Raw genomic sequence first — 12,620 nt, 5'->3', positions numbered from 1 at the left:
GGTTTACTTTAGTAGATAGCAACTTTTACAGACTGTTATTGGGTGCTGGGATGAATGTTTCTTGACTTTTCCGGGTGCAGATTCCGGAATATGTTCGTGAGAAAGTCGGAAATTGATTCCGTGCGAATGGGAAAATGGCATCAGGAGGCTAAGTGACTATTTAAAGGTGCAGTCAAAGGCTCCGTCTGCCTTTAGCCTCCCTTCTTTCATCTTATTTCTCTCACCCCTAGCTCCACCTACCTTTCCCCTGCTCTAATTAGTAGTAGTTGTGAGGGAGTGCGGGAACAAAGATCCAGCCCTGGCCAATCGATTGACGAGAAGCACTATCAATCGACTGTTGAAGCACAGGTCTCCTCCATTGGCCCGGCAGTGATTGATCAGGAGGATTGTTGTGTATATCTGCATGTTGCTGATCAAATGCACTACAGATCCCACTTCTGTTGCCAGTTTTAGTTTTCCCACGTGTGAAAAAATTACACATGGCATAAATGTTCATAAGTAATGGCTCAGCAGTGGTTTGTTTATCAGGAGAATTATTGTGTATCTCTTCATGTTGGACTTTGTAGTTGATGTCAAATGCACAACAGATCCCACTTCTGTTGTCATTTTTAGTTTTTATCATAAATAATGTGTATTTTTTTTCATAAAAAAATACACCTTATATGGTTAAATGTTCAAAAGTTATGGCCCTTTAATGATGACCAGTGGCCTCAAAAAAAAATAGTGTGCGCTCAAATACAGAAAACTCGGATGCACAAAAATAATCAGTTGTATTCAGGTCCAATCCAAGCACATTTCTTTTGTACATCCCAAACAACAAGGAATTGAGCACACATGTTGGAGCGGCTCGCCGCTCCTTGTCCACGCCCCCATTTAAATACGCAAATAATATTTAGTTAAGGCCCCTTGTACACTAATGTTATCCAGGGTAAATCCCACCTAACCTTGTCCACACACACACACTACAGTCATTTAAGACCCCTTCCCCTCCCCCTCCGGAAAATGTGCACGTCATAGTCACCTCCAGTGTTGCTTTGTGTGCAAGTTCTTAAATTAAATGTAACTTATCTGAACAAGCTCCAGTGTTGTGGTATTTCAATTAACTGGAATCCAGTGTGCTGTGGGGCCCTAATGTAGTGAATCACACCTGAGCCCAACGTTCCCTCTAAGGTGCGCACCTGCGCAATTGCGCACTGCTCAAGCGTCCTCTGCGCACAGCAAATATATGCCGCGCACCAAAACAAATACCACCTGAATTCTAAACAAAATAAACAATTTATTCTGTATAATTTTGCAATGCAACTCTGAGTGACAGTGACAACAAGCGGCCCTAACGGTGTTCGTCAACACCGTTCAATTGAACACCGTTCAATTATTGTAACGTCCATCGAGATGCTTCGGGGACAGGAATTATATCGATCACTTTATTGAGCAAAACTGTTTATATTCGGCCATATCCGCACAAAAACATGAGTAAAAAACTTTTATCTCGAAAAACGAGTCATTTTCTGCGGTACAAACCAGGCCAAAACCAACTTGTCATCTGTCACCAACACGCATAGCACTAAGCCACTGGTGCGTTTATTGCCACACAAAAAGTCGGACAACTCAAACACCACACAAAGTTACACTATGACTCCTCAGTCATATGTGTGCTTATTCTACTGTCATTTATTATTAATGTTATTTTATTGATAATAATCATGGAGAACTGTTACTAGAGAAAGTTACAGGAATGCACACTTCATCCTATGCTTACATTTCATTGTGCAACATGAGGATGTTTAAGGGGAACTAAATGTGATCTCTGAAAGGGGTAAAAATGGTTTCCAAAGCAGGAACCCCACCCAGACATACTGTACAATACTAATCCATAGCTTATGAAAAACAAGATGTCTTTTATTTTCATTACAAGTGGGCCAAATCACTAATATTACTAAATAATTTCATGAAAATGACTCCTGTCATTTGAGTGTTATAATAAAAGATTGGTTTGAGACAGGTGTGCTGCTGGTATTGCCACGTGTGATGTTGCTCACATGTGCTCCACTGAATGCTCAGGGAGTATTTGTGTTTGCTCACACACATGAACAATTAGAGGGAACATTGCCTGAGCCATCATAAATTAATCAAATATTTATTAGACACGTAAACAATGTGATAAAGAACATTTAAATACATCAAACTAGGGATCTAGATATCTGGTCAGGACACTCCTCACTCGTTTGCCTTAACCTTCATTGTCCATTCGTTTTTGGTGACGTTATATACTCTGGACCTAGACGTTAAGTCCGCGACATACGTGGCGGACAATAACTGATACAGTCTGCTTTGCCAGTCCAAAAGCATTCGCCGTTTTCCGTTGTCTTCCCTCGTTGGCCAGGTAATACAAGCACAAGCTACCTTTTTTATCACATCCACGGGAGCCAGTATTCTCGTTGACTCACCTTCGACAAATGGATAAAGCTTTTCGATATGTAGAATCACAGCTGACCTGGACATTCGAAAGTTCTCTTGCCGTCTGAGAAGTGTTGTATCCCAAATAGCTGCAATTGCGCGTTTCCTTCTCTTAAGGTATTCATGTGTGATTTCCACAAGCGTCTGTACATGTAGAAGAAGGAGAAACACGGACATGTCTGGATGACTCGCCTCCATATTTCCAGTGGTCAGCTCTGAGTTCTGAAAGTGCTTGTCAGAACTTCCGAACTCAGTTTGTAAACGATCAGTGAGTCCATACAAAGCTAAAAAATTATCCCAGGAGGGGAACCTTGAATGATGGTTTAGTGTAGATTACACAGTGCTTAGGCTAAATAATTATTCGTTTAAGGAGTTATCCGGCTTAATGAGACAGGGCCTAAGTCATGCGCCTGAGTTCCCACACTCAGCACATTTAGAAAACACAACGACGGCACACGTGACGAATTTCACTGACAATGGGATGGATGTGCTTCTTGCCGGAGTGGAACATTTTTTCTCTATAGCTGGTATTCGGGACTTCTTCCCGGAAGTGAAAACCAGTGGTGGTCAACCAAGCAAAGATGGCTGATGTGCATCAAGCAGAGGGCAAACTATCTAAGTACAAAAGAGGCTTAAATCTTCCTGCGAAAGACCAAACTATGCAATAGAATAGATCCCTATACTTTATCAAAAAAAGGATTTGTCAAGTGAAGTCAAGGATCACGTCTGTTACGTTCCCAGTTATATCGAACGATTGTGCGCCAGACCCCATTCTACAATGTCAATGGGGTTTAAGTCAGGACTTTGGGGAGGCCATTCTAAAACCTTAATTCTAGCCTGATTTAGCCATTCCTTTACGATTTTAGACGTGTGTTTGGGGTCATTCTCCTGTTGGAACACCCAACTGCGCCCAAGACCCAAACTCCGGGCTGATAGTTTTAGATTGTTCTGAAGAATTTGGAGGTAATCCTCCTTTTTAATTGTCCCATTTACTGTCTGTAAAGCACCAGTTCCATTGGCAGCAAAACAGGCCCAGAGCATAATACTACCACCACCATGCTTGACGGTAGGTATGGTGTTCCTGGGATTAAAGGCCTCACCTTTTCTCCTCCGAACATATTGCTGGGTATTGTGGCCAAACAGCTCAATTTTGATAATTTGATGTGTTTTGTTGCACCACTTTACCTAGGCTTTGATATCCGTTTGCTTAAATGCACACTCGGGGGTGTGTTAATATATCTTTATGGCATATATGTTTACATATTTCTTTACTTAAAAATTATTTCGGAGGATTGTTGTGTATATGCATGTCGGTGATGAAACACAGAACAGATTCCGCTTCTCTTGCCATTTTAGTTTTATCATAAATGTGTCAACAAAAATTACACATTATTTGCTAAAATGTCTGTACTATACATGGCACAGCACTGGTTTATCAGGAGGATTATTGTGTATTTCTCTGCATGTTGGAACCTTTATTTGGTGATTTAATTGAATCCCATGTGTGTTAACACATCCCACAAATGTGCAAGGAAATTGCACATCACAAGTGCAGCCAAAGACCAAAATTTGGGGAGTGACCTAAATTTTGTTCTTCATTATTTGTGATCCCGAACAACAGTTGCCAGTTTTTTTAGTTTATAACACATACGTACGATGTGGCCTTTCATTGTGGGCAGCCTAAGGCCCACCTGTGCAATAATCATGCTGTTTAATCAGCATCTTGATATGCCAAACCTGTGAGGTGGGGTGGATTATCTTGGCAAATAAGAAATGCTCACTAACATAGATTTAGACAGATTTGTGAACAACATTTGAGAGGAATATGTATTTTGTGTACATTATATAGTAAACGTTTTAGATCTATGAGTTCAACTCGTTAAAAATGGGAGCAAAAACAAGTGCTGCGTTGTATTTTTGTTCAGTGTATACATATGTGTGTATGTGTATACATATATATATATATATATATATATATATATATGTATATATTTATATATATATATATATATATATATATATATATATATATATATATATATATATATATATATATATATATATATATATATATATATATATATATGGGGGTTGTACGGTATACCGGTATTAGTATAGTTCCGCGATACTAATGAATCGCCTCTGAAAAGTACCGGTCCTGCGCCCCCGTCGTCGTCACGTCATGACATTGCTGGTTTGCAATCAGACGAGCATGTTCGGCAGCGCACAATCACGGAGTACTTACAAGCAGACATAGTGTGTAGACAGAAAAGGGAGAACAGACGCTTTTTGGCTTAAAAACTAACGATAAGTGAAGTTATAACGCTGAAACGCCCTCAGGAAGAGGTGCTTTAAGACATGGCTAGCTAGCTAGCGGCTAAAGTCCAGCTGCAGTCTGCTGTGTTTTAGCTACTTCTAAATCATTAATCCTTGCCTCCATGGCGACAAATAAAGTAAGTTTCTTATAAATATTATCCCTGCAGGACGAGGAATAGCTACACGTTTCACTACACACCGTAGAATGTAAACAAATGGTGGATCTACACCTAACATCCACTGTAATGATACCAAGTACAGGACCGTATCTCGTCGATACTACTATGATTACGTCGATATTTTTTGGCATCACATCTTCTTTCGTTTTTTTTCGTTTATAAACTCAGGAAATATGTCCCTGGACACATGAGGACTTTGAATATGACCTGTAACTACTTAAAATTGGATTGATACCCAAATTTGTGGTATCATCCAAAACTAATGTAAAGTATCAAGCAACAGAAGAATAAGTGATTATTACATTTTAACAGAAGTGTAGATAGAACATGTTAAAAGAGAAAGTAAGCAGATATTAAAAGTAAATGAACAAGTACATTAATAATTCATTTTCTACCACTTGTTCTTAATAATTTTGAGAAAATAATAGAATGGAAAATGACACAATATGTTACTGCATATGTCAGCAGACTACATGTCGAGCCTTTGTTTGCTTACTTACTACTAAAAGACAAGTTGTCTTGTATGTTCACTATTTTATTTAAGGACAAACTTGCAATAGGAAACATGTGTTTAATGTACCGTAAGATTTTTTTGTTAAAATAAAGCCAATAATGCAATCTTTTGTGGTCCCCTACACTTAGAAAAGTACCGAAAAGTATTGAAATAATGTTGGTATCGGGACAACATTATTATAATATATATATATATATATATATATATATATATATATATATATATATATATATATATATATATATATATATATATATATATATATATATATATATATATATATATATAAATATATATATATATATATATATATATATATATATATATATATATATATATATATATATATATATATATATATATATATATATATATATACACACATATATAACAAGGAAGAGTTTAACATGATCAGTAAAAATGGTCTCTGCAGTCCAGAGGCTCTCTGGCAGGCTGTTCCACAGGTAGGGGCTATAGTTGCTAAATGCCACTTCACCGTGAGTTTTTGCTCTCGTATTTGGTAAAGTTATTACATGCATAAAAGTTTGTATGTTACGGGCCAGTAGTACTAATTAATCAGGAGTATGGTTGCGTATCCGTGCATGTTGGAATACTGCTAACTCTGGCAGTATGTTATATGCACACACAGAGTTAAATGTATACATTGGATACAGTATTGTTACCTGTGCTAATACATTCATCTTGCAGCAGTCTAAACAAGCGCGGGTGTGTGAGAGATTTGTAACGTGTGTGTGTCCCAGTGTGTGTGTGGCAGTGAGGTGTTTGGATAAACACTGAAAATAACGTGTCACATCTGGCCGGAAGACCCGTCCTGGTTTCATCTTGAATTTCACTGTGTCTCTTTGGGAGCGCGATGCTGTTACATTTGCATGAGAAAGGTTGTCAGACTAACGCCTTTTCTCTTTTTCTTTTTTTCTCCCTGCCTCCTATCTTTCTCACCACTACCCCTCCCTCCTCTTTTTCCCAATTCCCAATTCCACAGCTCTGATAGCCATAGGTCAGTATAGCAGCACCATAGAGACGGTGGATGCCGGCTGGTGTAAGGACATCACAGACCAGGGAGCCATGCAGATTGCACAGAGCAGCAAGTCCCTGCGCTACCTGGGCCTTATGAGATGTGACAAGGTAAAACCGTGTCAGCCAAAAATGTCTCAAGCTGCCTTATATGCTGCCAGTGTGCAGCATATAGTGTATGCAGGCAGAATATTACTGTGTTGACCCGTTTTTAGAACATGTTTTTGAAGACAAAACAAATGCAGGTTTTGCTACATTGTTCATCATTATCTTAAAATGTGCATCCCACAGCAGTTCTCTGTGCTGCTGGTATGTCACTGGTATGTGGTTTTCCGTGTAAATCTCTGGATCCTGCATATAAAACATTTTCAGAGATTTTTCTTAGGTTCTATCTTCAGGTCAATACCTATTTACAATACTGTACGACTAAAAGTTCTAATTTAAGAGCAGTGGTTCTCAAACTTTTTTCACAAAGTACCACCTCAGACAAAAATTTGGCTGTGCAAGTACCACCATAATGATCCACTTTAAAATACAGTAGCATAGTAGGCCTAAGTATTAATAAAAAAAACAAGGCAGAGGTTATATTCAACATGTACCGTATTTTTCGGACTATAAGTCGCAGTTTTTTTTATAGTTTGGCCGGGGGTGAGACTTATACTCAGGAGCGACTTATGTGTGAAATTATTAACACATTACCGTAAAATATAAAATAATATTATTTAGCTCATTCACGTAAGAGACTAGACGTATAAAATTTCATGGGATTTAGCGATTAGGAGTGACAGATTGTTTGGTAAACGTATAGCATGTTCTATATGTTATAGTTATTTGAATTACTCTTACCATAATATGTTACGTTAACATACCAGGCACGTTCTCAGTTGGTTATTTATGCGTCATATAACGTACACTTATTCAGCCTGTTGTTCACTATTTTTATTTATTTTAAATTGCCTTTCAAACGTCTATTCTTGGTGTTGGGTTTTATCAAATAAATGTCCCCAAAAAATGCGACTTATACTCCAGTGCGACTTATATATGTTTTTTCCCTTCTTTATTATGCATTTTCGGCCGGTGCGACTTATACTCCGGAGCGACTTACACTCCGAAAAATACGGTATATAAACTAGGCAGAGGTTATATTCAACATGTATATTTAATATTTTTGACCACTGTAACATTGCGCACAGTATAGGAAACCATGTGATTCTTTGACGTACCACTAGACGGAGGCTGCGTACCATTACTGGTACAGGTACCACAGTTTGAGAGTCACTGATTTAGAAACCACATCACTGAAATATAGCTAGCAGGTTATACAAATATATATATAGTCGAGGTTTCTGTGGTTTATCTGTTATACAGATATAAAGAGTGGAATATACGTTAGGTCAGGAAAAAACACACAGGCTATTTCATCCCTACAAGCCTGTTTTGCAGGTTTCCCTGCTCTTCAGGGGATTTTATTGAAGTGTCTGTGATTGTTACATATATATATGTATAGGATACATTACATGGGGGTGTGGCCATTGTTACACAGTAGTGTCTTGCTTATGTGCCGGCATGATGAAACCAGTTTGTTGCATTTGTTTAAAGTGGACATGCTGAGGTGGTATATAATAAAAAAAATTATTTCAGGCACAGGTTACATCTTTTAGCTGCACTGTTGTATGGTGAGCTAGATGCGACAATTTGCCATGTAATGGCGTGATTAATTTTATTGTTTTTAAGCGTCCATATGTATTTTCTCATCTCTGTAGAGTTCTTGAGTTGGGGCCTACGGAATGATGCTGTGTGATTGTTATGACGGGTTTTAAAAGTGTTTTCTGTGAGTCCAATGTATGTCTCTGTGTTTGAGTTGTCCTTGCGGGTGATGCAAGATAGACAAACATCGCTGATAAATGTTTATATTAAAAGAAAACAGGTTCTGTTAACAAAATGCTACCCAAACATTGAATAAAGTCAAATACAAATATGTCAACAAGAGAATTATCCAACACTTATCTTTCCTAAAGTTAATCTGTACAGCAGATATGGGCATCTACATCAACAATATGATTTGTCTGAGTGACTGGACAGGACAGATTTTAAGAAATAAAATACAAATACATATATTACAGTCGTGATCAAAAGTTTACATACACTTGTAAAGAACATAATGGCTGTCTTGAGTTTCCAATACTTTCTACAACTCTTATTCTTTTTGAGTGATTGGAGCACATACTTGTTGGTCACAAAAAACATTCATGAAGTTTGGTTCTTTTATGAATTTATTATGGATCTACTGAGAATGTGACCAAATCTGCTGGGTCAAAAGTATACATACAGCAATGTTAATATTTGGTTACATGTCCCTTGGCAAGTTTCATTGAAATAAGGCGCTTTTGGTAGCCATCCACAAGCTTGTGGTTGAATTTTTGAGCACTCCTCTTGACAAAATTGGTGCAGTTCAGCTAAATGTGTTGGTTTTCTGACATGGACTTGTTTCTTCAGCATTGTCCACACGTTTAAGTCAGGACTTTGGGAAGGCCATTCTAAAACCTTAATTCTAGCCTGATGTAGCCATTCCTTTTCCACTTTTGACGTGTGTTTGGGGTCATTGTCCTGTTGGAACACCCAACTGCGCCCAAGACCCAACCTCCGGGCTGATGATTTTAGGTTGTCCGGAAGAATTTGGAGGTAATCCTCCTTTTTCATTGTCCCATTTACTCTCTGTAAAGCACCAGTTCCATTGGCAGCAAAACAGGCCCAGAGCATAATACTACCACCACCTTGCTTGACGGTAGGAATGGTGTTCCTGGGATTAAAGGCCTCACCTTTTCTCCTCTAAACATATTGCTGGGTATTGTGGCCAAAGAAGCTCAATTTGTGTGTCATCTGACCACAGAACTTTCCTCCAGAAGGTCTTATCGTTGTCCATGTGATGTCTAATTTTAACCCAGCAGATTTGGTCACATTTTCAGTAGACCCATAATAAATTCATAAAAGAACCAAACTTCAGGAATATTTTTTGTGACCAACAAGTATGTGCTCCAATCACTCTATCACAAAAAAATAAGAGTTGTAGAAATTATTGGAAACTCAAGACAGCCATGACATTATGTTCTTTACAAGTGTATGTAAACTTTTGATCGCGACTGTATATATATATATTTTTAAATCGATTAAGAATTGTTACAAATAAGAATCGCAATGCAATGGAAAATCGATTATTTTCTGTCACCCCTACTTCATATGTTTGTTTCCAAGCTGAGGCCCAACTTTGTGTTGTTCTGTTGTGTATCGTAAAGTAGGGGTAAGCAAGGTAGGCAATAGGGAAACTTATCATTTTTATTGCTTCATTATAAAATCTAAGCTATCTACGTGGCACGGGCTCGAGTTTGACCCAGTATGGATTTGTCTGATAAAATTGCCGACCCGGAGATCGTTAAACAAGACAAGCACATAGGGTGCATCATATTTATATGTTTATCCTGTAATAAAGTTATTAGACTATGGCAGTGACCTGGTGTGTAAGGGTCTCAGCGGTTGAAGCGGTGCGCTCACTTCACATTATTGCAGACAGCAATGTGTGTATCTATCATATTTATCTCGGGGTAATAAAGACTAACTGCAATACATCGCAAGTGATTACTTAGATTCCATTTTCATTTACTTCCCTCCTGCTTGGCCAAGTTGTGTGGCCCAACAATCGATAACTACAGTCATGAGGATTTAAAAAAAAAAAAAAAAAAAGTTCTGGAATGGCCTTCATCTGCAGTGGAATAACAATGTCTCCTTGTTTTTCCTTCCCAGCTTCCTCAGCTCTTATTTATCTACCTATCTGTCTTCCCTGGGATAGTCACAGTGTAGCCCTGAGGTTGGAAAGATAAACCATGGCGCTCCCTATCCTCTTGAGTGGGGAATTTGGGGATGGCGCGGCAAAGCAACGTAGTAATTGGTAGCTATTAGTGTAGTAATGGAGTGTGAATTGAGCAGAGAGATGAGTTTGACAGTTTGCAAGGTCAGGTACATTACCAGCTCGGAATTACCAAATTAATTGTGTGCTTGCCCTCCTCACCCGCTTTCTCCCCTCTTTTCACGTCCTAAAAAAATCTGTTAAGCATTGTAAATATGCCTGTAACACGAGTGAGGGTTGTTCTGCGTGGGAAAAGATCACATTTGTTGCTGGTATGTAGTTTTTGTGGAAAATTGTGTTAGATTTTTGTTAGCGAACAAATGAACATAAATGGTTTGTTGTCTGACTGAGTGAACAAGATGGTAATAGGTAGGAGCCTCGGTTCAAGTTCAAGTTAAAGTACAAATGATTGTCACACACACACTAGGTGTGGTGAGATCATCCTCTGCATTTGACCCATCACCCTCACCCCCTGGGAGGTGAGGGGAGCAGTGAGCAGCAGCAGTGGCCGCGCACGGGAATCATTTTTGGGGTTTTAACCCCCAATTCCAACCCTTGATGCTGAGTGCCAAGCAGGGAGGTAATGGGTCCCATTTTTATAGTCTTTGGTTTGAACTCACGACCTACCGATCTCAGGGCGGACACTCTAAGCACTGAGGTGCAGGGTAGGGTTGAGGTTATTTCTAGAACGGCCTTAAATTCATATACTCTCTTCTTTTGCCTATGGCCATTCCACGTCCGGCTTTTTAATCACTCTTATTTGAAATTTAGAACTTCCTGTCTCTGTCGGTGTTAATATTCATTGCATTTTATTAACTAGTCATGCAGTCTTTTTGAAAGTCTTTATGAGGCAATTTTTTTTCCTCATAAAAGATCAGGCTGTCTGGACATTTGGGTTTTGCATAACAGAGCTATTTTTCCCCCAAGTTTGTAACTCTGACAAAATAAATAAACGAAAAAAACAAATGTCCATTCAGAGGATTCTGGTTCTCAGAATGACATGAAATTGTCAAAAATAATGACGAATGGATTTTTCAAAAAGTTGTGCAGTGTGTTTTTTTAAACTCGGATGATTAGTGACTACGGGCCGGCAGACACCGAAACAAATCGATTGCATTTGTTTTAATCAGCCCCTTAAGTCGTCCAGCAGCTACAAAATTATAAAATTATATTACTGAATAAACAATATGTGTAGTATTTTTTATTTCTGACAGTTCATATACGTATGTTGACACACACGTTAGGTGGAGAATTATCTGTCCTTCTGTCATGATCTGTGGTCTGGATCATGTTTTTTGTTATTTTCTGTTGGTTTAAGACTCCATAGTTCCTGTTTTTGTGCACCTTTGTTTGTTTTAGTTTCCATGGCGACCTATTAGTTTCACCTGCCTCTGGTGTTCGGGACACACACTTGCTCTAATCAAGAGACTATTATTTAAGCCTGTCTTTGCCAGTTAGTCGTCCTGGCGTCATTGCTTGTGTCATGCGATTGCTTGTTTCATGCTTAAAGGCCTACTGAAATGAGATTTTCTTATTTAAACGGGGATAGCAGGTCCATTCTATGTGTCATACTTGATCATTTCGCGATATAGCCATATTTTTGCTGAAAGGATTTAGTAGAGAACATCGACGATAAAGTTCGCAACTTTTGGTCGCTGATAAAAAAGCCTTGCCTGTACCTGAAGTAGCGTGACGTCACAGGTTGTGGAGCTCCTCACATCTGCACATTTTTTACAATCATGGCCATCAGCAGCGAGAGCGATTCGGACCGAGAAAGCGACGATTACCCCATTAATTTGAGCGAGGATGAAAGATTTGTGGATGAAGAAAGTGAGAGTGAAGGATTAGAGGGCAGTGGAAGCGATTCAGATAGGGAAGATGCTGTGAGAGGCGGGTGGGACCTGATATTCAGCTGGGAATGACTAAAACAGTAAATAAACACAAGACATATATATACTCTATTAGCCACAACGTAACCAGGCTTATATTTAATATGCCACAAATTAATCCCGCATAACAAACACCTCCCCCCTCCCGTCCATATAACCCACCAATACAACTCAAACACCTGCACAACACACTCAATCCCACAGCCCAAAGTACCGTTCACCTCCGCAAAGTTCATACAGCACATATATTTCCCCAAAGTCACATACGTGACATGCACATAGCGGCACGCACGTACGGGCAAGCGATCAAATGTTTGGAAGCCGCAGCT

The 12,620-nt window shown here is 38.9% G+C and overlaps 1 protein-coding gene across 1 annotated transcript in view; it reads left to right on the top strand.

Annotated features, from left to right (window-relative positions):
- Positions 1–12,620, top strand: part of fbxl17 (F-box and leucine-rich repeat protein 17) — a 665,460-nt gene that overhangs the window by 595,426 nt on the left and 57,414 nt on the right. Inside the window, exon 10 of the mRNA XM_062025476.1 lies at positions 6,470–6,612. Coding sequence (XP_061881460.1) covers positions 6,470–6,612 — 143 coding nt within the window. The remainder of the gene's footprint in view (positions 1–6,469; positions 6,613–12,620) is intronic.

This window comes from Entelurus aequoreus, linkage group LG17 (assembly GCF_033978785.1).
Source record: "Entelurus aequoreus isolate RoL-2023_Sb linkage group LG17, RoL_Eaeq_v1.1, whole genome shotgun sequence".
Lineage (NCBI taxonomy): Eukaryota > Metazoa > Chordata > Actinopteri > Syngnathiformes > Syngnathidae > Entelurus > Entelurus aequoreus.
This window is presented reverse-complemented; position numbering and strand designations above follow the sequence as displayed.